This window comes from Pieris rapae, chromosome 19, assembly GCF_905147795.1.
Source record: "Pieris rapae chromosome 19, ilPieRapa1.1, whole genome shotgun sequence".
Lineage (NCBI taxonomy): Eukaryota > Metazoa > Arthropoda > Insecta > Lepidoptera > Pieridae > Pieris > Pieris rapae.
The window spans coordinates 1,154,492-1,182,464 of NC_059527.1; the positions used below are offsets into that span (position 1 = coordinate 1,154,492).

At 34.4% G+C, this 27,973-nt stretch overlaps 1 protein-coding gene across 4 annotated transcripts; it reads right to left on the bottom strand.

Annotated features, from left to right (window-relative positions):
• Nucleotides 1–248: 248 nt before the first annotated feature.
• Nucleotides 249–27,973, bottom strand: LOC110997884 (transcription factor RFX3). Of its 4 annotated transcripts, none has more exons than XM_022266244.2 (16): nt 27,752–27,973; nt 25,262–25,350; nt 23,046–23,141; nt 21,816–21,903; nt 20,632–20,685; nt 16,335–16,416; nt 13,347–13,561; nt 10,898–11,145; nt 10,054–10,214; nt 8,515–8,755; nt 7,688–7,879; nt 6,965–7,075; nt 6,366–6,538; nt 4,705–4,861; nt 4,037–4,176; nt 249–3,952 (listed from the first exon to the last, which is right to left on the bottom strand). In XM_022266244.2, exons 2-15 carry the CDS (start codon nt 25,289–25,291, stop codon nt 4,042–4,044), a joined length of 1,983 nt encoding a protein of 660 aa, XP_022121936.1. In that variant the 5' UTR covers nt 25,292–25,350; nt 27,752–27,973; the 3' UTR covers nt 249–3,952; nt 4,037–4,041. The 4 variants fall into 4 exon arrangements, with proteins under 4 accessions (XP_022121936.1, XP_022121937.1, XP_022121939.1 ...); XM_022266245.2 differs by having other exon boundaries at nt 4,705–4,834; nt 27,752–27,972; XM_022266247.2 differs by lacking the exon at nt 20,632–20,685.

A 27,973-nucleotide genomic window follows, 5' to 3' on the forward strand; every position in this document is an offset into this window, starting at 1 on the left:
AAAAAGTACATTTCAATTTTTCTATTAAATTAAACATTCTTTTTTATTACCTGATTAGTAAATTTAATTTATGTTAGATAAGATATCAAGCTCATTTTTTAGGGTTTTTTATCTAACAAAGAAGCTTTTTAGATATATTTACTCATTTTTTTTTATTTTACTTTGAATCAGTCTAATATATATACATAGTTAGGTAATGTATTAATTTATATAGAACGAAATTAAGGAATTTAAAAATAAAAGACATCTTTAAACACATGACTAGCTTTATTTCCGACATACATACGGTCTGTAGACAAACATCGACTTCCATAGATTATACTAAGCAACTATTGGTTATACCCTTTTAACTGCGTTTCTATGTCTTGAAAGACCAAACTGACGTACAATAACGACCCTTAAATTCAGGAAAATAAGGATCAACAAGATACTTTCTGACGGAGAAACGCAGCTCAATTCGTTGCTTTAATACTTAGACATCTCAATATAATATAAGCTCTTACTTCTTGTGTTTCCAACTTGAGATTTGCATAATTTGAAATAATGAGGAAATAAAATTTACTACACCTTAACACAACAGTTTTTTCTTTAAATTATTCTAAACCCAACAATTATTTGGAAACGTTAAACACATACAAAAAGATTATTCCAAGGCATTCTGCGTAAGGTGGAATAGCTTATGGAGATAATAATAATAATAATAATAATTTATTCATTGCACGAATATGGTACAAAATGTCAAGGTGGTACAATTGATAGAGATGGTTGTCAGACTTTGTGGCACAAATTTGATTGACGAGAAGGGAGAGTCAATAAGTAATGCGGTAAGACTAAGCCAACTAGAGATCGCGACTTTCAGTTCCCTTGGGTTTAATTTTTATACCGAATACTGAAGGTGGCGCTGAAAGAATGGGATGAAGACGGTTGGACGCAACAATATCAGCAAGCATCCGATACTCGGAAGACACGACGTTATGTTCCTCCTCAGAATGGGATTTAGCTAAATAGTCAATCGGGCTGGAATCCTCTCACGTCCTGTAGAAGTGCCGGATCAAACATACAAACACATAACCTTTTTGTTTATGTATTTGGGATCACGAATAAGCGAAAAGGGATGTGATAGGGAATCTATGAGCAAACTGACCAGAATATGTCAAAACAGAACGTGATCGTGACCGAATATAGAATTTTAGATACGGTGTTGGAGGAGCTTATTGCAGATGCCACGGGCGAAAAAACCCACACTTCCATGCCCAACTAAAGATCACCACAAGACTGTCAACTATCATAATAGCTTACAAACGAGTGCTTAGCTACTTTGGCCATATTTTCAGAATAAAACTCGTTAAGGTAGGAGAAGTGAAGGTAGGAGAAGTGATGGCAGAAGTGGGGTGGATTATTATAACTTAACCCAATGTCCAAGACAAACGGAGAATAGAGCAGGATATAAGCATCATATCAGTTAGAGATTTTCAAACAGAGTAGTTAGTAATAATTATTCTTCGGCAAATATCAAGTTGCACCCACATGTTACACTAACACTTAACAATACACGTAAAGTGTGTTTTCGACGTCTAAATTCGAAGTTCTATGAATTTCGTATCCATAACACACTTTACGCCCATCATGAACTTACCAATACAAGTCCACTTACACAACACTTACTACACATAGTGCAAGACAATGCAAAAATAAATCTCATTGAAATCGAAAAATCAACGTTTTACCGACTATAGGCACCGGGAATCCGGGTGGCATCTAAATATTGTCATCATAAATGCACAGAAATAAGGCTTATTTTAAACGTGTATTGGACAGGCGACTACACTACGTATACAAATTTCTTAAGAGGCAAATTCACAACTTTATTTGCTTCAAACACAACCGTCAATTCAACGCATCAGAGGTATCGTGTAAGGCAACAACAAAGGCTATTGTGTACAAAAATATACCATTTCGTCATGAGTTTTATTTTACAGAAACATAGGGCGTTTTGCACGGCTAATTTTCTGAACTTATTACATATTTAATGCGCTGAAATTGTGCTTAAGACATATAATTTATAACATAGTCTTAATCTATGACTAAGTACATGTATCGACATAGTAAACATACTAAACATTGACTCGATTAATATACGAATAAATAATACGTATTTTTAAATTATTTATATATATTTTTAAACTATTTCTCTTATTCTATTTCCTTTGACTCAATGACTTCAGCAAAAAACCTAATGTTTTTCACATATCTTTAATGACTCCAAACATATTTGGAGAAAGGAACTCCTTCGACAACATCTAGCCAGTGACTGGCTCGAAGGTCTCAGTGGCTACATTTAAGAAGTTGCAGTCAAACAACTTGTACCGCGGTTCAATAGGTAAATTGTATAGTTATCTCTGAATTCTCATCATATACAAGTTATGAAGTTCCCTTTAGTCTACATACTTTATATACGTCGCAGCCAACAACCTTAATTAGCTGTTAATTATCAGCCCAGGCTTTAACTAAACCGTTTAAAATGTTCGCCATTTGATTGCAGAATTACAACAAAAAATTTGCAAATATACTTTAAATAAAGTCATTAAGTCAACTAAGTATAGTTAGACGAATACACTTACACCTGGTTTCCATATTCAAAATACGAGACGTAATTGCTACGGGTAGATATGACCGGCTATGCAACACTGTCTCCATTTAACAAATGGTAGACAATATTATATAGTTCTCTAGAAAATATACCTTCAAATGTGAAAATAAATCTATTCGTAGCAATGACGATTGGTACGATATAGGAACCGGGCGTAACCTATACCATAAAATACACAAAACTACATATACCTTGTGCCATTGTGTAATCTTTGGTTCATAAAATAAATGCCATGACCGGTGTTCACAAATATATTTAGTTATATTTTTGACAAAATAATATCTCAGAATTATTCGCTACTGATCCCATAAACCTTAATTGGAATATATAAATGAGATTGGAAGGGTGTGAATTCCGTGTATTCTTCAAACAATAATTTAAAAATCACATGGTACTTCTTATACCTACGGTCCGCTTTATAGATGCGTTACGTACATAAATATACCAAAAATTCGATTTATACTTGCAGCACTCTTTCTTCTTTTGTCTCACTTTATTCTCGTGTGTCACTTTAAAATTGTGTTCCACATTATACTTGCGACAAACTTTGTACTCGTGCCCCAAATTATACTCCTGTCCCGCTGTATTGTGGTGGCTAACTTTACAATCGTGACTCACTTTATACTTGTGTCCCAAATTATACTTGTGTCTCACTTTATACCTTGTGTTTCACTTTATATTCGTGACTCACTGTATACTTGTTACTCAGTTTATAATTTCAGCACATAACACTTGCGGTACCAAGATTAACCTTCCATTCCCATTAATAGATTACTAGTAGCGAATAATATAAATCTAAACACACATATTCATATATTTACGTATAGTGAACTTATTTTAGTCAAATTTTGCAGTTACTTACCCGTACACATACAATTTATACAAAACCTGCGAAGGTAGACGACTAGAACTCTTATATTTTATAACTACCCACAAACAATAAAAGTATTAAATACATGTATATTTGTGAAGCCATCGTATGACGGACACAAATGTACATTTTTTTTTTATCTTTTGGCTAAAAGAATCTACCAAGTGTTTTATTTGTGTCACAACATCGTAAAAACTTGGTATTACCATGCCTTTTTAAAATTCCTTTTAATAATATTAAGAACCTTAGTTAAAAAGGTTCAAACGCAGAAATATGTCCATCTAAAAGCAGTCACTTCTGTGAATTGTAAATCGAAATGCTTAAAGAACATTGACATTTATATAATTTTAAATAATTTTTGTGTTCTTACTTAAAATTGCACAAATACACATATCGCTCACAAAAAGGGCAAGCAAAGAAAATCGGGAAATCTGAAAAGGAAAATAATATTAAATTTAATATACTTAATGCCTCTTAATGCGCAAGAAGACACACCCTTAGACAAATATACTGACCCTAGCTATTCATCGAGACGCGCCCTCTTGGGCTCCCCCTCGTCCTCTTCGTCCTCCTCTTCCTCCCCCCACTCCCACTCCCCTTCCCCCTCCAGCTCCTCCTCGCGGGACACCTCTTCGGGCAACTCATCGTCGTCGTCCTGAAAACGATTATGGTAGAAGAAAAGACTGGTTTAGTAAATACTAGCTGAACTGGCAAACGTCGTTTTGCCATGTATATCATTTATGGTTATTGTGCCTCACTCGACATAGATAGTTATAGTGTTTCGCGGACTTTTTTTTTTTATTATTTATAAGATCTACAGTTACTTAGAACATTTTATGGTTCTATCTTTAATAGTTTAGGCAGGGTACTCAAAATAAGTAACTTTTTTGGTTGATTTTTTACACCTTGTGTCCGAAAAACCCTAATATCTTACGGAACCCTATTTTTGTTCAAAATTAAATATAGCCTATATTACTCGTGGATAATGTAGCTTTCGAATGGTGAAAGAATTTTTAAAATCGGTCCAGTAGTTTATGAGCCTATTCAATTCATACAGACAAACAAACAAACAAAAAATCAAACCTTTCCTCTTTATAATATTAGTATAGATAACAATTTCGAAATGTGTCCATGAAAATGTAAAGTTTAAAAACTAAAAACAATCCAATTTTTATCGCCATACCGAAGCCCGCTGCATAACCGCGATAGGCGGCTCCCCGCGATGAGTCGCCACCCGTTTCTCGATGAGGAATGCCACGTACTCGTCGTAGAGCAGACGGATCAGGTGGAAAGAGCCAAAAGACGCTGCCGATCTGCGAACAACACCGTCGTCTGTGAACCTACACACTACGTGCGCTATCTGTCTTGTGCTCGTTTACATATGTGTTAAATTAAAACTAAAACATTTACACAACTAACCTATCCACATTTCTGAATTTTCAGTAAGTTTTATAAGAATTTTGAAATGTTTTCAAAATGTGGGTACTTTCATATCATACAAATATTGCCAGCGGGTGCCAGTGGGTACTGAAACCCACATTTTAATTTATATATAGGTATGATTTGAGGAATTCTATATAACTCACAAAAAACTAGAATATTAAAAAGTATCGCTTCTAACAAATAATGTGGACTTGGACGCTTACAAAAGTATAGTTTAGATATTTATAAAATGAAACTAAAGTCCAAGTAAACACATAATAAACTTTGAAAAATTTCATCAAGAATTGTTTATGAAAACCATTTCAACACTGGAAATTCAAATACCTTACGATTGGAATGCATCAGACATGGAAAAAATATACACGTTAGGTAGAATTACGTCAATAAAATATATTCCTTGAGAAATTGTTAAGACTTAACACATAATTATTCTTATGTGTCAAGTGGCCATATGGCCTCCTATTTGCTAAATGATTAACTATATATAACGGGGCAAACGGCGGCTCACTGCCGCCCATGGACATTCACATTGCTAAAGGCTCGCCTATGGGGTTATATAGGCTCTTGAAGGACTTTAAGTAGCCATAAATATTAAAAAAAGACCGTTTCACAAAAGTTTTATAACAAACCAGAAATTTATAATTATCATGTATGAAGTATTTGTGAGAAAAAAAAAGATGAACTTTAATGAATATTTGAACATTACAACTAAATTACCCTACAACAAACGCCACCGAACTTAATTCAAGTAAACTCAATTTATTTTACTATACCATTATATTAAAAAATACCTATATATATGCTATTGCTTTTTTTCAGTTTGTATTATATTAGTATCTCGACAAACAATTGCACAATCTATTTCGTTCCTCGATAATAATATATACGACTGAAGAAATTACATCATAACAGTCTCTGGCATTATGGCGTTGTTTTCATAAACTATAGAGTACAATTAAATCCTTAAATAACGTACAATACATTATTATAAAGTACGGATGGCAACCCTGACTGCTTATAATATCTTGCTCGTAACAATATTGTATTAAACAATGTATTACAAATTAAAGCTTTTTAGGGAATTATCAAAAAGGTTAGTCGACATCACAGGAGAACGAAGAGCTGGCAGCTACCTCGCACAAAGAATTAGTATAGCTATTCAAAGGAGGAACGCTGCCAGTATCTTCGGAACCTTGCCTAAAGGGACTCCTTTTAATAATATTTTTTAATAATTAAATTTTAAGGCTAGTTATTAGATATATTTTTAGTTTGTAATTGTATATTAATATAATTAAATGTGTTTTTCTCAGATATATATGTACGAATATCGAATTCATACCATATTATACATTACAAATATTAAGTTAAGCTGATAAGATATCTCAAACTACCCTCATATACCTCAACGTCAACTCGCGTATAACGAGCGAGGAGTAAAACGACCAGTCGAGCAGCAGTCGCCTCGCGCGCGGCGTGTAGTCCGGACGTCCCACGTGCGGCGCTAAGGCGTCGCGGACGCACGCCTCGAGCCACGACGCCCATTGCTCTAGTGTCGCGCCGCGGCCCAATGTTGCCTGCCAGTCGAGTTTATTTTTAAAATGAAACATTTTGGTCTGTGTGGCGCATGTCGCGTGACGGTCGGTCGGAGTAGGGATAAAGTGAAAGGCGCTCGTCACAGCAGCCAAGGCCAATATGGCGGCGCACATAGTTCGCAGCAGCTGACCGTGTAGTGTATAGAGTATAGACTATTATTCATTTGTGCTAGTGCTCCACGCTATTTTAATATAAGTATATAATGTAAATAATTGTTAGGTATTATGTATGTCATACTCTCTAAGACACAGAATTCAATAAAAATATTAGTTGGAGACTTTGTCTACTTTTATCAGTCCCATTATCATTCCAATTTTCCAAGTATAAAATTAAGATTGATAAAGCGATTTTATACCCTTAATGGAATTTACATATATAAGTATATATAACGTATTGAAATAAATCACCTTAAAATCAGCTTCCAGCTTGTGAGCTGCGGGAGTAGAGCCGCAAGCGCAGGCCCAGCCCGCCTGCTCACGGACCACACGGAAGTCAACGCGACTCAGATCTGACACCATCTGAAGTTAAAAGAAGTATTTCAGATGTCCTACATCGTCGGCGTTACACCCCGAGAGTTTAGACGTAAAAACTTTCTTCGACTTTTCAAACTCAAACTCAAAATATTCATGTAGGTAAACAAGTACACTTATGAACGTCAAAAAAATTTAATTAATTGTAAATTTACAAAGCATTCATTGTTTAGCTAATCTATGGTCATACGCGCGTGGTATAGAGTAATATAGAGTAAAAATAAAATCCTCTTTCATTTCAACCCCTATGACCCAAGAAACATACATATTATCATATATAACATATGATTATTATTTTATATTACTTTTAGAAATATAAGCAACAGTTTGTTTTACACATATCGAACAATTTAACTCCGTTGTGTAAATAAATAAATGTATTCCAATATACTTAATTACAAATACATACTAGCATATAATTTTTGTTAAATATTATTAATCATACCGTCTTTGCGACTATAAGTAGATACGTTCAGAGCTTCTAAGCATATAATTAAAAAAAGTACGGAATTAAACATTTTTTCTTACGCAATATCCATGTTTTTTAATACAGAAAAAAAAGTTTCACTTATATGAAGATAAAAAAAAGCTCTTTATTACCTGCTGTATCTGATGCTGATTGGTAAGCACTGCCCTGGCGGCCTGCGCCAGGTGGTTAAGCGAAGTGTACCGCCTCAGAGCCCCGGCCAAGGCTGCCGCTGCTGAGCTCTGGGCCCGTTGGGCCAAGGGCGGGGCCCCACTGCCCCCACCCGCCAGAGCCCCTTCCAGGCTTTTAGCGAAGTTACGGATCGCCTATGAAAAAGGCTTCGTTATGATATATGACACACAAAGTCTTTAAATATCGCTCAGTTGTGGAACGACGGACGTCAAGATACTACGGGTGGAGTCAATTCTGCCTAGACGACTGATGATGAATCTCAGATGAACATGGTAAATGCAGTAGAAGATGCAGAGACCCAATCTTTAGGCTACGCCAAGACTCGAGAAGTCATGTGATTATGAATTTTATTTTATGCCAAAGAAAACAAGATAATAATTATAATCGATACAAACAATACCAGTTTCAACTTTATTCTAAGAAACGTTAAAATCGTAAAAAAGACAGAATCTAATAGTTCTAAACCATAAACAGATCTTTAAATGCAGTATAAATGTCCATCCATTGGTAAAAGCTGGCATTTGTATATGTTATATTTATTATGTATGTTTATATTTATTACGATAAGGATTTAGATTACACCAAAGTATAGCTTGCCATTTTAGAATAGGGTTTTGAAAATAAATCTATCTTCCAGAGGTGAGAACAGTAGAATAGCTTGAAAATTTTAATTCTAAAGTTCATTTGATTTTAAAAACTTAAAAACTAAAATCTTAAAAATGTTAAAAAAATAAAAATTTAAACCGAAACAATCTGAAACTGGACCCACCTGAGTCAACTGCGACGGTATAGGCCGCAACACATCCGGCAACAGCAGATCCACAGCCCTCTGGTACAACTGCAACTCGGCCTTCCTCAGCCACACAGCGACATCCCTTCGCGCGGTCAATTTGTATAGAGCACGTCGGCAAAGTTCGCCCGGCGGACGCTTCCAGAAATTGCGTCGAGCGCGCTCTACGGCGGACGTGTCCAACGCCGCGACGGCTTCTAGGAACTCTATGCCATGCTCTCTGTACAAACAGGATACGGTTTTAACGGATTCATACACGTATTACCCACATTGTGGATTACTTATATCTGACATAAATAATAAGTACCTGGATGGCCGAGCTTTGCTCGGTATTTATATTTTTTTTTAATTGTGTTTTTTGGAAATTATATTTAAGTACGAATTACAAACTAATAAAATGATGAAATATGAACCATATAGAAAATATCCTATGCTGGAATAGCTTTAGTGTTGTCGTCTCGTTAAAACAATTTTAAAAATAGTATTATTATTCGCCGATAGATGTCAGGAAGATTCATTTTTCAGTTTAAATTGGGGCTACTCAAACACCACCTTTTTGTTATTTTCTATCATTTATTCCTAGCTAGATCGATTTATCGCCCCCGAAGCCCCCCGTATACTAAATTTCATAAAAATCGTTGGAGCCGATCCCGAGATTCCAATTATATATATATATATATATACAAGAATTGCTCGTTTAAAGATATAAGATAAGGGGATCAAACCTACCACAGGTTCGATCCCCGGCTGTGCACCAATTGAGTTTCTTTCTATGTGCGCATTTAACATTTCCTCGAACGGTGAAGGAAAACATCGTGAGTAAATTGACATGTCTTAGACCCAAAAAGTCAACGACGTGTGTCAGGCACTGGAGGCTGATCACCTACTTGCCTGTTAGATTTAAATATGATCATGAAACAGATTCAGAAATCTGAGACGAAGACCTGAAAGAGGTTGTAGTGCACTGATTTATTTATATAAATAATAAAATAAACTCCTAAGAAAACCTAAATATAATATGTCAAAAACATCGAGAATTCATGAGAAAGATCCTATATCTATGCCAACTCCTAGGACCAACTTTAAATACCCCTAAATATCAATTAAAAACACCTAATATCGTCTTTAACCCATAGCTTTTCTAAAATGCTTTTGATATTTCAGTTTATACTTGATTTGAATTTGAGGTTGATGAGATAAGGTTCACAAATAGTTTTAGGTGCATATTCTAATTCGTATCTCAAGTCATTATCTCGTCTTGAGAGCTGTCAAAGATGTCAGAAAATTGGTTTGACAGCTCTTAATAAAGTTAGACATTCTATACGGGCCTCTGGCGTCTTGTTCGTTCGAATTACGTACACCAATGGGTTTTCAATGATCTTAAAACATGTGGGTTTTAATTTGGTGAACCAGGGATGGAACCTAGGGATGTATCGTTCGCTTAGTATTAGACACCAAAATCGCTTGATAAAAAAAAATAAAAATTAAATTTTGGTTAAAAATGAAAGAAAAGCTAACCGATGATGAATCTGCAAAAGCTGTGCTGCATTGAGCGGCACATCATCAGGCAGATCGTCGATGAAGATGTCTGGTGGGTCCGGCGGGATCACGGCTCCCAAGTACTGGCGATGAGCTGATCCGCTTATGCCCACCGGGCCTTGATCTTCACGACGCACATCCTACATCACAATGTACAAAAAGAGTTACAAGTTTAATTGTCTGTGATACCTTTTTCTTTTTATTAAATGAGCCTCCTAAGGCTATGGTATATAAAAAAAAGAAAATATAATAAATGAAAATTATCAAAAACCGTACACTATTTCAAAACTTCATTATTTAGCATATACATAGAGCCCTCAACGTACACGTATAATTATGTAGTAAAAAATACGTTCGCCTTAAGTCAAGCAATCTATTTTCTTGACGTAATACTTACTATCAAATTCTTTAAAAAATCACTAAGGAGTATCTTAATGCCTTAAGGGCTACATAAAAGCCTACATACATTTAATATAATAGTTACAAACATAGTTAACGAAGATTCTATATTTATAATCATTTAATTTCTAGAAAAAATGTGTGTAGCGCCATCTAGTTACAGTGTTTAAAGTTAAAATTTGTTAACTGTGTAATTAAATAAAAATCTCATCTCGTCGTTTTTCTCTTCTTTTAACAAACCGTTAAAAGTCCACCGAAACGTCGGGTATGGAAATACATTTTTCAACTACCTTCGGTCTATAATTATTTTATTTCTACCCACATGTCTTGTATTATTAATGTGCAATGAATAGTCAAATGAATCACATTTTATGAAAGTCAATGACCTAAAAAATAAATATATTAATAAATATAAAAAATATACCTCATGCTGTTCATCCATATCCAACTTATTAGGGAACGTAGGAGAGTCCCTCGGCGCAGTGGGCTTAGCCCGTATCCCATAGTAATGGTACTTCGAATTCCCACGGGTTCCCAGCCTGCGCGTACGCAGCCCAACGAACACCGAACGTATGAGTTTGCCGAACGACGCCGCGTTCACTGGCTCCAGGCGATGTGTGGTACAATGCCGCAAGTAATGCGCGTAAAGAGTCGAACGGGGCAGAGACACGCCTAAAACAACATTATTTAGTGAAAATACAAAAAAGTTATTTAAATATCTAAAAACATATTGTTAGCACATTTACAGAAAAAGATTTTATTAATTGAAAAGAAAAACACAATAGTTGACCCTAACTCGACAAAAATGCCTATCCAATGAAAAAAAATACGAAATAAAAAAAACAAACATAAGAAATTAATTAGGATAAACAAAATTAAAAACCAACTCCTATGCCTGACACAAGCCGGTTTGTTGTTTTCCTTCATCGTTCGAGGGAATATTAAATGCGCACATGGAAAGAAAGTCCATTGGTGCACAGCCGGGGATCGAACGTACGACCTTAGATAGAAATCTTTCACCGTATTCTACGTTTGTAGAACGACACTAAGAATAAAAAAAAATAATGCTGAAACGCCCCAAAAGAAGAAATAAACTAAAATGTTAACTATAGCTAACAGGGTGTCGGCATTTGTGACGGCATGCGCGCGTATCGTAAAAATTTACTCTCATTTTTCCCTTACGCGCCAAAAGAAGTATAACTTCAAATAAATAATAACTTTAATGCCGAAAAGAAAAAGAAAAAAAGCCGACAACGATGCCTTCAAAGTTCTGGCAACTGAAAATATAATATGTAAGACTAAAGTCTTTCGTCACGCGGAATTTATGACGTATCAAAACGCGTCAATCATTTGAGAGATGACTAACCAGCCGAACGGAGGCACACATTTCGTTCTAAACTGTTTTAAAGTCACATCCGAGTTATGTAAACTGAAATTAAGTTACATACAGAGATGCAAAAATTGGTTGACAATTGACAATTGAAAAAAATTCGTCGTTCGATATCGAAGATTATAATTAACTTGTATTTATTCTTTATATTAGAATCCATTGGGCTATTTGACAAGATCTAGAATCAATTAAAGATTATTTATTAGTAACTACTAGTGACCCGCCCCAGCTTCGCACGGGTGCAATGCTGATGAAAAGCAGGTTTTTATTATGTATTGTTATTTCCGTCGCTGGAAAGCTCCGATAATATACGCGACATATACCATATTGATATAAACCATCACGGACTTTTCTGTAGACCTTTTCAATGTGTACAATACTTAGTACATTATTTTGATAAAACTCGTAGGGTTCAGCCTGCGTTTGCAATGTAAGCGGAAAAAATGTAATTATTTACGACATTACATTAGAAACCTCAAAAATAACAGTACTTCTCCACTATTTAATGGATGTTATTATACATATAAACCTTCCTCTTGAATCACTATCTATTAAAAAAAACCGCATCAAAATCCGTTGCGTACTTTCAAAGATTATTAAGCATACAAAAGGACATAGGGACAGAGAAAGCGACTTTGTTTTATACTATGTAGTGATGTATAAAAAAATGTTCTTTTTAATTTGTCATGTCAAGACGCCATCTTGTTTGCAACCCCTTTGAAACCCGCAAACGCTTTGAGACAAGATGGCGTCGCGTCGTAACGTACCATGCTTTTAACCTCGAAAAATAATTAAATTATCATTTTCAAATTACACATATCATACTTCGATCAACAACATTACCTAACAGAATTAAACTCCAATACCGTGTTAGTATTAAATATAAATAACACATTGTTTATTCGTCTGAGTTGTGGCACTTTTGTGTGACGTATACAAATTATTTTTGATAAATTTGTGATTATTCAGTCATTTTACTCCATAGCACTTTTTTAAGCAGGGTTTTATACAGATGAATCTCAATATCACTTTCTCATACTATCAAATAGTGTGTACTAATAGGCCATAATATACTACTATTGACCTAAAAAATTCAGTGGTGGATTTCAAACAAAGCAAGCAAGCAGAGTAGGCTGAAACCTAGGGATTTTGATTTTGCTACATCTTAGAAATCAAAAAGATTTCTGTATGACGGTTTTCTGATGTTTTACAGAAAGAAGTCTCAACAAATTTTGCCGATGACTTTCCTCTCTCGCTTACATTTGGTGTAAACAACTTCCATATTTTATAAGATGGTTTTTGTATCATCACAAATCAAACCCAACATTATGATACATGCAATTCCAACGAACAATTGGATATGACAATTATAGAGTCAAGGGCGTCGAAATTTTAAGCCTATATATAACCTGAAAATTTGTCAAAATTATTACTGAAAAGAAAAAAAGTCTGTCCAATCACTAGATCTTTTACTTGCCCTTACCTTCAGCCGTCTCGTAGTGATCGAGCAGCCACTGCACAGTGGCGGGCGGCATTCGGGCAGGTGGGGCAGGAGACGCGGGCTGCTCATTGCTCGAGCCAGAGGTTCCCGCGCTGTCCGTGAACGAGAATTCGCCCGCCCATTCATTATCAGCGCTCCCTTCGCCCACAGTCTCGACATTCGCCACTCCGAATACTGGATATGCTCGGAGTGTCTCCCTAAGGAACAAGTAAATGCCGTATTATGCACATTTCAGTAAATACTGTGGTTCCTGGATATACGAGTGCCCTATATTCTGGCTTTGATAAGATTAGAGCTACATAGTATTGTCTTTTATTAACATAACTTTTACACATTTAATAAAACACTTTTTTACGGATTATAGTTATGTATTATTGTATTTAAACTTATAATTATAAAGTCACCGTGACCACGCACGCTGTAAAGCACGCGAAACGTCGGTTTAAATTTAAAATTATGTCCAAATAATTATAAGTTTAAATACAATAATACATAACTATAATCCGTAAAAAGTGTTTTATTAAGATTAGAGCTAGTAGTATTTAAGGTACATGGAATCGCAAACCACTCAAAAATACGCCTAATCGGACAGATCTCAGTGTATAGAATATGACGTATTACTTATAAATAAATGGTTCTTCTAGTAACACTTAACAAAAATAACTGAGTTGATGTTTTTGGAGCTGGAACTGATGAATGGCATATCAATCAATTTCAACGGGTTTGCGACACGAGCAAGGCAACGAAATGAATTAAATCTATCTGAATCTGAATACAACTCAAGACAAGCCTGCATATAAGCTACCAAGCAATTCGAAGCATTCGAATTTCGATAGTGTCAAAAGTGTACCAAGTCTTAAAAGGCCGGCAACTCACTTGTTACGTTAAATACGCTTTTTCAAAATGCATTATAATTAAATTTAACAATTTAATTATAATTCATCATTTGTACAAATTCCATTTTGTTATTTTAATAACATTGTCATATTATTTCATGGCTAATTGCAAAAAAATATTATCACGTTAAAATGCACAAGTAATTTTAAACGCGTCCCTCGAACGTATTTGTACGCTAAGAATGGTCCTCATCAAAAGGTTGCCCAAACCTGTTCTAAACTATGTCGTCGCAAACGGTTTTGACTGTAGTTTAATTAAAAAACTGTAAGTATTATGTAGTTCAGCTGCCCACAACACAGTGAATCGAGAAATAAAAAGAGTACTTTTTTTTTTACTATGTGTAATTTAACTCTGAAATAGCGTAGAACGCGTAGCAGGAGTCATTGTTTCCGCCCAAGTTTATTTTACGCCCACGTTGTATTAACACCTTAACTCGTGTTTCATATTACAGATGAAAGCCCTACTAATGTAAAACACAGTACAGAAAATAAGTTGCGCAATTCTCAGCTGAAACACGTTCAAGGAAAATGAAACCCTACCGAGTTTCGTGGACAATTTATTTGAAACGTAAAACGCGATAGCAAAATACCACCTTAAATACAAAACTCTAAAAATAGAGCTCGCATTTTCTAATACTGACTTCTAATAGAAAACTATCGTTATATATGTATATGTATCTTTAGCCTCTAGTCAAAAAAGAAGAAAGCGAATCTTTCTCCTAAATGGGCGATGTTATAATAAAATTATCAAAAGCTGTAAGCAAAAACCAAGAAACATGTGATATGATTATAATAAAAAATCAGTGGCACTACATCCTCTTTTAGATCTTGGCCTCAGATATCTGAATCTGTTTCATGATTTTATTAAATCTAATAAGCAAGTAGGTGATCAGTCTCCAGTGCCTGACACGTCATCGACTTTTTGTGTCTAATACATGTCGGTTTCCTCACGATGTTTTCCTTCACCGTTCGAGCAAATGTTAAATGCGCACCTAGAAAGTCCATTGAGTCGCACCCTGAAGCCACTAGGCCAACACTGCTCTTAACAACTCCAATTAGACCAAACCAGAAAAGTATTTGTGCCAATGAGAATTGCACTGAAAATTCTTTTTATAGAACAAACGGCCAAGTCGATGGTAAGTAATACCACCACAAACACAATATAAGAATTGGTACGTTCTTTGAAGAACCCTAAGGCCTGGCGCTCATTATCGGCATCGGCAAGAAAAGGGATCCTTCGGCATTCCTAAATGCAAGCGCACACTATCGGAAACTATGTCTTAGCATGCTGCAACGTTCTTAGGGATGATGAGGCGTCCCTAAGCATGTCGCACCGCAGTGCTTACTTTGGGTGTTGTTGACGGCGTACCGAAGGATCCCCAAGTATCCCGAAGCATCTTCAAAGCTGCCGATTCAGTAGCCTCAAGCTTACCGAAGCGGTATTTTTGTTACCACCATCATATATCATGGAAATGTCTACTTTATTGCCATAAATGTATAATGCTTTTTATAACCTAAAATCCTCAGCCGTTCCGATGCCAATAACGAGCGCCGGGCCTAAGTGGAATCGGTTCCGAAATACTTCAGTGGAATCAGTGGTTCACTGATTCCACATGGTGATGTCCGTATGGCTTAAACTATATTCGTCTTGCATCATTTTACAGAGACAAAAATCACGCTAAGCATCAAATTATTTATTGTCCAACTTCAGAGCTGTCAAACCATTTCTCCAAATCCAATATATGATTGACAATATCTATTGACGAGATTTGATTAAAATGGTGTATCTTAGCGATAGCTGATAACCGTCCCACTATAGCTCTGCAAAACGTCCTATTAAATCAGATTCGCTAATTATCTTTCTAAGGATCATTTGAGTCTAATAGGCAAGTAGGTAAAACACACAAAATAGGCAAGTAGGTCAACTTTTTAGGTCTAAGTTGGTTTCCTAACGATGTTTTCCTTCATTGGTCAAATGTTAAATGCGCACATAGAGAGACCATTGTAAAGTCCATGGAACTTATAAACTAGATTAGAGAAAAATATAATATTAAAATAAAGAAAATATAATTACATATGCGGCTGCGATCCCTGTGCGTATATCTCTTGCGGCTCCACATATTGTACGTGATAGTTCACGCCATTTCCTCCTTCGCCTGCAACAGACATACCTGCTCACGTTACTAAAAGCATTTCCCAGGTCCCAAGTTCTTACGAACATTTTACAGGATATTTATTACTCGTTCGTTCGTTAAAGAATTATAGAAAAATCTCACAATAAGAATAAGAAATATCGATTTATTAAGAGCCTTATTAAGAGTACCTTGTTACCATGGTTACCAGGGCCATAAAAACCGTAACCATGGCAACAAATACGCACTTAGGTATTTTTAATATCAAGGCTTGATTCGTAAACGAACGACGGAGAATGTTCTAGGTCACGCAAAATTAAAAACATTGATTAGCTATCTGAGGATTATAGTACATTTGGGGTTAATTTCAGCTAAGTCGATAAAAATATGTTAATAGTTATAAGTAATTAAATGTTAGTAACATATTAGTTCAGGCACGTACATGTAAATTAATTACAAGATTTTAGATAAACCTAAATAAATACATATATAAGCGACAAAATAATATGTATTACACTTAATTTTTTTTAATATAATTTTTCCTTCCGATAAAAAGTTATTCTTTACTTTATAATTAAAACATTTTATAATTTGTAAATACTCCGTCCAAACGCTTAACCCACAGACTAACAAACTCGCGTGAAACCAAAGGTTAAAAATTAAATCTTTCGACGGCGCAAATTAACTAAGACGTATACGAGACAAAGGCTAGTTCAAGTTCACGAAATATGACGCCTTGACGACGGTACTCACAGGGGTAGTATGCTCGGTAACGCACCTCCATACCCGCAGAGGTCTCCCAGGCAACTCAGCTCGACAGCTTCCCAGACCGAGAGAGAAAGTTTCCACCCACATGTATAGGGTTGTGTCATATCGAAGCGATAATATAAAAGTCAAACCGTTCGGGAATTTACGACAGGTATTATTAGGGATATTATATTTATTGTACATATTAATATATTTAATTAGAAATATTAGAAAACATAATGATATTAAATGCTCGTTGAAGAGATTATATACTGTACATAATATACAACCTGAGGGCTACAACATTCTATAGCTCAGATTTTCTCACCTATTTAGTTTTTTGGCAAATAAGCCTTTTGTGTCTGACACATGTAGTTTGAGTTAAGACTCAAATCAGTTGGACCTAACTTTTCGAGATTAAGATAGATTTCGAACGATGTTTTCCTTCACCATACAAGAGAGAATGTCTATGTATGCATTTATATAATAGATATAGGTGTTCGAATCTACAACGTCAGGGAGAGTATGCGAAAGCCACTAGGCCAACAATGCTGAAATAATAACTATGGATAATATCGTCTTTGATATTTTTAAAAGAATTCGCGTTTATACACACTATGCCAATACGATAATGTTGCATTATCTCTAATATTTTTTGACATAAACTAATTCTTTTGGATCATTGCATAGAAATATTGTAATTTTTAGTGCATTTTTGGATAAAAATAATATCTAGAAATTCTTAAAATCATCGCTTATAGTACAGCTTCCCATGGACCACCGTATTTAGAGGACGCGTCTATCTCACTCCCACCAGACGTCGTCTCACACCCTACCTGTCCACGCCCACTGATACCTACTGTATACCTATGGTCTGTAATTTCACGTTTTAACAGGTTGATTTTTTGCCAAAGGGTGAAAAGACACCCCAATTAATACAAGTAATTGATATTATAATCCCTATTTTAATACAAGGTATTGTTTGCAATAGATATTTGGATGAAGAACATTGTATAAATTTAAAAAAAATCCAATTAAGTACTTTAATATATCTTGTAGATGCCACGCCATTGATTTGCGAACTGTTAGTAAATGTAAATTTAGAATCATTTAATATATTTTCCGTTGATGTTCATGTGTACTTTTACCTATATGAATAAATTACGATTTAAGTGCGTACAATTTTAATTTACGCGAGTACTAAACATTTAAATTATTTATTAATCTTTGGGTTACGCTACACAAATCAAACAGTTTTAAAGTCTATTGTACTAATACAAATACAAAATTAAATACGTTCGCGTTTATCTTCTGTCTTCGTTATATCTAACAAATAATGTTTCGCATCAAATAAAAGATTTTTTATCATGCTTTATTATATATTACCAAATTAATTTAAGTGTCTGATAGTGTCTTAAAATAAAATAAATCAGTGGTGATCATGAGTCAATCTAACAGGATAGTAGGTGATCAGCGTTCTGTGCCTATTACACGCCATCGACTCTTTCTGTCTAAGGCAAGCCGGTTTCTTCACGATATTTTCCTTCGCCGTTCAAGCGAATGTTAATGGCTTATATAAAATGAAAGTCCTTTGGTGCACAGCCGGAGATCGAAACGACAATCTCAGGGATGAGAATCACACGCCACTAGCCCAACTGATAGTCATATTTAAAACAGAAAAAATGGTTTCCCGGTACCTATAGATATGTGCGACTGCGAAGGCCTAGGTTATTTGTTCGACGTTGGGCCTACTGAACTGTGTACTACTGTCTCCGACACTATCGACATATTTGTATGTTCGCAGAGTGAATTCACAGTAGACATATTGTGTACATTACGTATTTAATATTATATAATATGTACTTTATTATATTTCATGAAATGTTTCTCGACATTATCGTATTTAAGGTAAGTCTGTATCGTCTGTAAGGATAATGTATGTATTTCTGTAATAAATAAATATATATTACCGAATTCCTTATATCATATGATTGTCCTGTGAAATATAGTACCAAATTAAAGACGTACATATTTCAATTTTTATTTCTTACAAACATTTTATTATGAAACTCAATATCACGACACGTGCCAAATTCGCACAACATTATCATCCAACATAAAAGAACTGGTCCGCATCATATCAAAGTGTAGCAGGTTCGATTAACAATGCGCATTGATAGAGATCACTCAGGTAAATAATCCGGGGGGAAATTATCTATTATTAAGGATTTTATTTGAAGCACCCCAATTAATTGCACACGGCATTAAAATCCGTAAAGTGCACGCTATAATGGTTACATTTGTGTGAATTTAAAACGCAGATTTAATAGGTCTCAGTTTGACAGGATAATCAGATATTTAATGTCGAGGGTCGTTTGATACCTTCTGTTTGGACTCGTACGCGGGTCATAACAACGGAACAACATTGCAGGTTTCCTTTAGTAAGGAAAAAACGTATTAAATGTGTAAACAGAAATGTTTATAATATTGTTCATTGGAGACAATAGGTCATTTGACAGTTTAAATGTGTCATTACGATAAATCTGTATAAAATATGCGTTTTGAAGTAATTTAACTCGTAATAACTTTTACACCATCACACAACACAACCAAATTAGGCTTACACACAGGCTTACACATAGGCACAGTAAGTTAGATGTATTAAATACTTTTTGTTTGTTTGTTTCCTTTTGTAAATTCAACATTCAATTTGAATTTTGAAAAATTTCAAATCAGACTCAAAAAATATACAACTGTATATGTTCCATGGTTTACTATACTATCTGAAATTATTTTTTGCACAAAATAGCGTATTATTAATAATCTTAATTAATCGCTATCTTTGTACATTTTGAAATAGATAGTGTTTTCCTAAGGTTTATAATTATCGTGTGCGTATATCGTTTTATTTATATGTATTACGGTGTTATAATTATCGAGGTATTAATGTCGCAAAAATGTATACCAAAATTGTATATCTGTGGCGATAGATCTTATATGATAAATACAAGCAATGAAATTATTAAGAAATTTTGAAGGCACTATTAAAATATGAAACACTGGATATTATTTTTTGGCTCTAACACGGTTTGTGCATTAGTACTGGATATATTACTGGCATACTGAGCAAAAATGTACTTATCATTGTCCGATCTATGACCACAGATATATTATATCAAATTCAAAAATCATTTATGTAGGTAACATAATGTACACTTATGAACATCAAAAAAGAAATATACATTAAATGCTTTTAACTTTACATTTACTGACAGTTCTTCAGAGCATAGAACGGAAGAGAAGAACTGGCAATAAACTCTCCGCCACTCTTAATCGTCAAGTTTTTTCTTTTACACAACGTTTGTTAGGAGATGCAACCATTACACCATGTTCCATATATAAAGCGGTTAATTAAAACACGAGTTAGCATGTTTAAATATAAAGTAAATAAAGCAAAGCAAACCATCCCAAAAATAAAATAAAATCACTTGCATTCATCGTAGCTTTCACCGCTGAAGTCTTCACTGGGCTCCTCTTTCACATTGTCTGTGCATCACACAACAAAGTGCAAATATAATAAGCGAAACACCATGCCACTCAATACAAGAGCTCGGCCACACGATTTTTTTTTTATAGAACAGGTACCGGTGCGGTTATTTCGGACTATATAGGGTGCCACAAGGGCGTTGCGGTGTGGCAATACATCTTATCCCCCCCCCCCCCCCCCCCCCGCCTCGTCTCGTAGGTCAAAAGTCGCGGCGCGCTTGCGGTGCGACTCCGGCGTCGTGTGACAATTGACATGGTATAGCAATTTTTATGTAGGATGACGTTGCGGCAACGCTCCCCAGTTACCGTTTGCTGATGAGTAGGGATGTCTATAGATTCAAATTTAATGACGTGGAATAAGTGATTCCATAATAAAAGTTTTTTTTACCGCATCGTGTGGCCGTGCTCTTACCACCATCTATCTCTCTCTCGACTCTTAGATAGCTGATACTAGATTCTCTATAATCACTACTATAAATTATCGTGTTGACGTGATGATGCCCTCGAAGTTAACGCTGAATTCGCGCTTGTTAAACAAATTTGCAAATGATTTTTAGAATTCTAACTCACGTATTCAATGATAACGAAACTACTGTAAAAATTGTACCAGAAGTTATTACATGTGCAGCTGTGAAAAACTGCCTTGAAAAGTATTCTGGAAAAGCTTCATAGCCAATTTGTCTGGACTATTTCCATCTTGTATTCTTTTTTTTGTTTCTATTTAATTATAATATATACTATTTCCCAAAAAGTATTATATCAACAAAATACAGGAATGACCCTCGTGTGGGAACTAGTGTTTGTATATGTACATATATGTTTTTTAATAAATTATTTATTGGTCGAACTATGAATTTAACCAAACTTCCAGTAACGATAGCAATCACGTATAATATGAAACTTTTTGTACCCAGATTTGCTCCCAAACCACCACACAATCACAAGTTTTTACACAGCTACAATTATTCAAAGAACTACATCGATATTGGGTAAAAAATCCATCGTAATATCCTACCATTTCACATCATATAATTAATACAAATTTAAACTAAAAAAATCTCATAGATTGCGCGGTGCCTACATAAATTAAAAAAATAAACAAAAAACCAATATCAATTAAAAAAACTCACTCGCTACGATATAAGTGTGTTGGGTCTCGTTATTAGGGCTCGATTGTCCCGAACTGTCACCGTTCACTTCCACACCGGATGTAGACACCTGAAAAATATTTAAAGACAAAAATTTCAATTAAATCGAAACTACCGCCTTCAATTCGCCTGGATATCGCATATTTTCAAGATTTTTCGACGTCTTCAACGATATATTTCAGTAATTAAAAAAAAAACCTTCAGGAGTCACACGCCTTAAAACACTACCAAAATCCGTGACGCCGAGTTGATCGCGCATTGAAACAAGCTATTCTATAAATCGCGTTTAGACAGTTTTTACTGCGCTAGGTGAAACCAGCTGCAAACCGAAGTATTACCAAACTACTTCGATTTCAAGAAAAGAAGAAATTCTTAAAAGTCCAAGCCGTCCATGGGCAGCGGTATCACTGAACATCATGAAAACCTCCTGTATGTTTGCCTCCTATTACATAAAAAAAAACGAAAACTGAAAACTTTTGGATTATCATCTACACATATCTAAACACATAATTATGTTTATATTATTTTTGTTGTCTGGAATAAACTGCTCTTAGCAGTAAGACCGCCCATTATGATTGTTCGATTTCATTTATTTATTTTTATTATTATTATTTAATTGGTCTTACTATGACTACTTTTTGGTCTGAGGCTCAGATTCTGAATCTGTTTCAGATCCATTTCTAAATCTAATAGGCAAATCAGCCGCCAGTGCCTGACACACGCCGTCGACTTTTTGGGTCTAATAGATGCCGGTTTCCTCACTATGAAAACTGTTATTACTATTATATAAACTAGTAGAGGCGGTTATATGATTTCTCCTAAATTTTCTATCAATTTCGTTAATAAAACGATTTGAAGTGATTGGTTGGTTTCAGTAAATTCACTACAAAATCTAGACCACTTTGACTTTAGGCTGCAAATATGACATTTAGAAATGAGACTTGACTCCCGAATGTCAACAACGTATTGGATGATCTTGACCCAGAATTTTCCCAAAACCATTTTCCGTTATTATTCATTTGTACAAAAGCTCATAGAAAGATGAATCCATATAGCTGAACATCCTATTAAACTCGTCTCATGTGCATACATAGAAACAGTATAAAGCAATATGTTTCATAGAAACTCAGAATTTCCTAATTCTAGCATTCCTTTTGATAGTCTATGAAAGTTACAGGATTAATGTGATACCAAGCCCTATAAATATGTTACCTGTTGTATTGCATGTTGCAAATTAATCCCGTTGCTAATCTCTGGTATCACAATTAATTCCCGGACGGCACTCGGCGATGTACTACTGCTGGTGCCCTGGAAATATCGGTTTGATAACCGCATCGTAAAATCGTTCGGATGAAGCAAAAAACAATAAAAATCAGTAAAACAATATCAAGTCCGGGAGTTTGAATAGCCCTTTGGAAATATATATGGGGGTGACTAACACAAATTATGAAGATCTTAACATTACCAAAGAGGATTTGAGGAATTTTAAGAACCTTGACTTTATTTAGCTATAGTGTTATAAACACTACAGCTAAATTTTTCTTTTTAATAATATATTTTCGCTACTATTATGATAATTTCAAGTTCTTTTTTAATATCTATCAAAGTATTTAATTGATTTATATTTACCGTATGATAGACTTTCTTCGAAAGTAATCTTTTTTCGCTTTTTTATCGTCTAAGAGCTTTGTTTTATAAAATGTATTTATGTAGCTGTAAGATTACTAGTTAATAACTTGTAAATAAAATTAACTATCCTGGATGAAGAGTTTGTATATTAAGAAAGAGAAAATTTTATTCAGATTAAAAGCTATAACAATTCAATAATTTTACATTCTTAGCTATAAATTTAATTAAAAATTTTCAAAGAAATTTTATTCCAATAAATCACATTATATTAAGAGACATATAACTTTTCGGGGTCTAATTCCAAAGCTCTAAATGAATCAATTATTTTATTACCACAATGATTAACTATGGTGACAAAGAAAATACATATAACAGAGCTAAAAAACGTAGAATGCAAATGAAGAATTTAAAAAAAGCATAACTAGAATGTCAATAAAAGAACGCAACGTCAAAAAAGATATTAAGACACATACCTAATAAGGTAAAGTAGAGATACACTCTACTGTACAAACATTACCTGTCCACATCGTGTCCCTAACTTTGGTACTAAATGTGAAACTGATAAAATTATCGTGATTCATGTGTGTTTCTCTTTTTCTGTCGTTTTTTTAAACAGTCAAAATCTGTTATGATAACAGAAGGGAAGAAGGGACTATTCATCTAATATATAAAATCCGAAACGGCTTTACCGATTTTTACCAAATCTTATATGCGTATGCAGTAGGTTTGAGAATCGGCTACTATCCGTTTTTCTAGTAGTTTCTAGTGATAAGGGTTGTTCACTCTTAATTTTTTTTTGACGAAATTTTTTGTTTTGATTTTTTTATAATGTGGCATTAAAAAATACATACAACCCTTAATTTTCACCCCTCTACAATTAACTCCTATTTTTTTTTTACTTTGAAATTTGTCACTAGGGTAGCGTAGCAAATGTTCCATGTTGGTGTGTACTAATAGTACTAGGCATTAAAGAGAAACGAAGTTCGCGCGGTTAGCTAGTATTTATAAAAAATGATAGTCGCAACAGCCGATGACGTTGTTGAGTACTTAATACAATAGAATTCTGCCGAGAACTTTGATTTTAGTCAATATAACCGACATCTTGATCTAACCGATGTCGTCATAATATTATGTTTTAATTGCCTTGTTTTCTTCTATTCGTTTTATCTAATGTCTTATGTATTTTTGCACTTCTTGCGCTTGCCTTATCAATTTTTTCTCTCACATTCGTGGCCTGGAAGAGATCGCTGAAAAGCGATAAGACCGCCAGTTGCCCTCCTTTTAATTTAATTATGTCAACTGTACTTCTGTATGCAACGAAGTGTTAATAAAGCTAGTATAATACATAACACGGGTGAAAGAATTATTCCTAATAAAAAAAATTGGTTGCCTGTAAAGTCGGTATACGGGCGAAAGTTTTACGTGACAACGACTTTGAGTGGTAAAATAATTTTAATGTGAATATTCATTCGTATAGTAGGAAGAAGGATGAATCACTTTTTATGTCTGTCTCTCTCGCTCTTAGGCGGGCTAACCATGCCCGAGTGGAAGGGACGCGTGCCTCTCACTCGCTCTCATTGTGAGCGCATAACGTGAGCGGAGCGTAACGCAGTTTCTTGAAGTGTCACCCGGCAAACCAATTTATAAGACGTTGTCACGTCAACATTGCGTAACACAATGCAGGCAAGATAAGAGAAATCCCAAAGAATACGGTTTGAGCGTAGTGTGGAAGAAGAACATATATCACTACTTACGAAAGAAAGGTTAATGTATTTTCAATATTTTTTAGGAAAAGTAACCTGTGTGGGTTGTGCCAGTTGTGCCGCCATGACGGGAGAGGCGGGCGGCGAAGACTCCACAAGCACCTCGTCGCCCGCGCAATCAAAACCTGCAATTCACAACTTTAATGTATCGCTTAAATACTCGTTAAAATAATTAACCATCTCGGTCAGCCGTTTGAAATGTATCTTATATCTTTAAACGAGCAATTCTTGTATATATACTTTGTAATCTCGGAATCGGCTTCAACGATTTTCATGAAATTTAGTATACAGAGGGTTTTGGGGGCGATAAATCGATTTAGCTAGGAATCATTTCTAGAAAATGTCATTTTATTTGTGTTTTATCAACTTAAACATAGAATTGCTCGTTTAAAGATGTCAGTCAAAGAAAAACTTAAATATGAATATAATTATCTCTATTCGATAATTATATTCATATTTCATAATTTTATTAGTATATAAATCGTACTTAAATAAAATTTCCAAAAAACACGATTTATAAAAAAAATACCGAGCTAAGCTCGGTCATCCAGGTCCTAATAATAATATAAGCAAAAGTCAAATCACAGTCACGTGACAAAGAACCATCTTCTGTTTTAAATTCCAATCGGAATATTGCATCCTCTTAAACCTATCTCGAACATTATTATAAAAAGAATATTTTCGAGCGGTAAGAACGTAAAACAAATGACGATCGAGCATGTCGTTGTTCAAAAGCAAAAAAACACAGACACGTGACATAAAACCGTCTTTTGTTTAAAATTTCAATTGGAATTTTGCTTCTTCTTAATCCTATCTCGAACATTATTATAAAAATCATTGAGAATGTAAAACAAATGACGATGGCGCATTTCGTTTGATTGTGATTTATCACAATTGTACCATTAGTACAATCACATACGCTATCCGTTATCCAGTTAGACCTCATTTCGTATTTTGTTTAAATTTCCACCATAGCCGAGTTTCTTAACTGACAAATTCATAAGTCACAAATAGTCATTTTTTGCAATGTTTTGCGTAATTAGCTACATAAGCACTTGTAAATATAGAAAAACAGTAAAATTTAAATAATTCAGAAATACATATGAATGTCGAACCCACTACACCTCGCTATACAAGTGTTTTCAATTATGATACTAAGGTCTAGAGAGAACGCAAATAGTTACAAAAGATGCCGGACATATTATCAATGAGAAAATTTTAAACAAATTATTACCTACAACTTCAGAAAAATCAATGCCAACATTTTAATTTTTAAATTATTTGCAAATTACATGATAATGTAGCACTCTGAAGACAAAATTATGTTCATTTCTATATTTGGAATATTTTATAAATAATTTTAAAAAAATTCATAGACATTCAAATTAAATTATGTGTATTTATTACAATTAGTAACATTATATGAATAGTTTTGCTATTTAATAACATGCAATAGGAGAATTAAATGGCAACTGAAAACTGACCCTTAAGAGAAAAACTAATTAATTGGGGCTTACAACCCTCTTTATAAAACACCTGTATTGTATTACACTTACATAGACAATATAAAAAGGAATACTACAGAATAATGTACATATATATATATAAATAAGTTTAAAAGAATTGGATTTAATTCAAACAAACAATTAAAGCAAGTCATAAACTTGCTTTAATAAGCCTGCCAATCACTTTTAAGTTAAATAATGTTATAAGAACATGCACACTATTAAAATAGAGCAATTAAAAATATAAAGGTAGATGTTTTGCATAACACCATCCTGTTGGATGGAGATGTTATTGATCTGTCTCCGGCTAAGAGCCCAGTATCCGGGGAGTGTTTCCAAGCAACACCATCCCTCCGCACCTTTACACAGGTAAATCAACTCACTTTCAAGATAAAACACATTCTCCAGACCCATTTCAGACATCTTCAACACAATAATGTTATACACAAGTGTACATTGCAAGCTAGATTATAACAATATTGATCAAACAACAGTTCCTATGTTACTGCATTGCTGATTAGTGTACCGCGGTGATGGTGGGGTTGTGCAGGTGTGTTATGCTTCAGTGACACCACCTGTCTCTGTTCTACATGCATGGCTAACTATACATATGTTGATTTTATTGTTTAAATGTTATTCAATACCTGAATTATGTTATTAGCTTATATGTTTAATAATTCAATATGTTAACTCCTTATAATTGGTATTGCAAATTGTCATTTGTTTAATAGGTTAATTTATTTTACACCAGCAGCATTGGATTATATTGTTAAGGATTAAACTATGCTTAACTATCACTGATGTGACGCCCCATTGAAATTATTTTATTCGATGTGTGCGTGATAAGAACGGTCGGTGCCAGGTACTATATCACCCCTCTTTTCCGATAGCATTGATAATATGTAATCTCTATGCTTTTTGGGGATAGTGCATTTTAACAACCATATTACTTATATAAGCAGGGAAATAATATAATAGCTTAAAAAATGTATATATACAAATTATGGTAAGGAAAACCAACCTGCTAGCCATACTATTATGGCAATATGTTTGCCACCGATAAAGACGTTTTTACAAACAAGCGTTAACTATCCTTTTTAATAAAGAATAATTAATTTACAATTAACAGGAGATTGGTGGAATATAAAGTTTTTATGTAACACAAGGTATGTTGTTGTAGCTACACCCGTTTCCTAGGCTACGGACGGATATATCACACGGAAAAGTGAAAAAATATCAGTTA

Coding starts and splice junctions, on each gene's coding strand:
- LOC110997884 (XM_022266244.2), bottom strand. CDS start 25,291: ATGGCGGCACAACTGGCACAACCCACACAG. Junction 21,904..23,045: donor TGCAACATGCAATACAACAG/GTAACATATTTA, acceptor AATATTTTTCAG/GTGTCTACATCCGGTGTGGA. Junction 11,146..13,346: donor TCACTACGAGACGGCTGAAG/GTAAGGGCAAGT, acceptor ATGTTGTTTTAG/GCGTGTCTCTGCCCCGTTCG.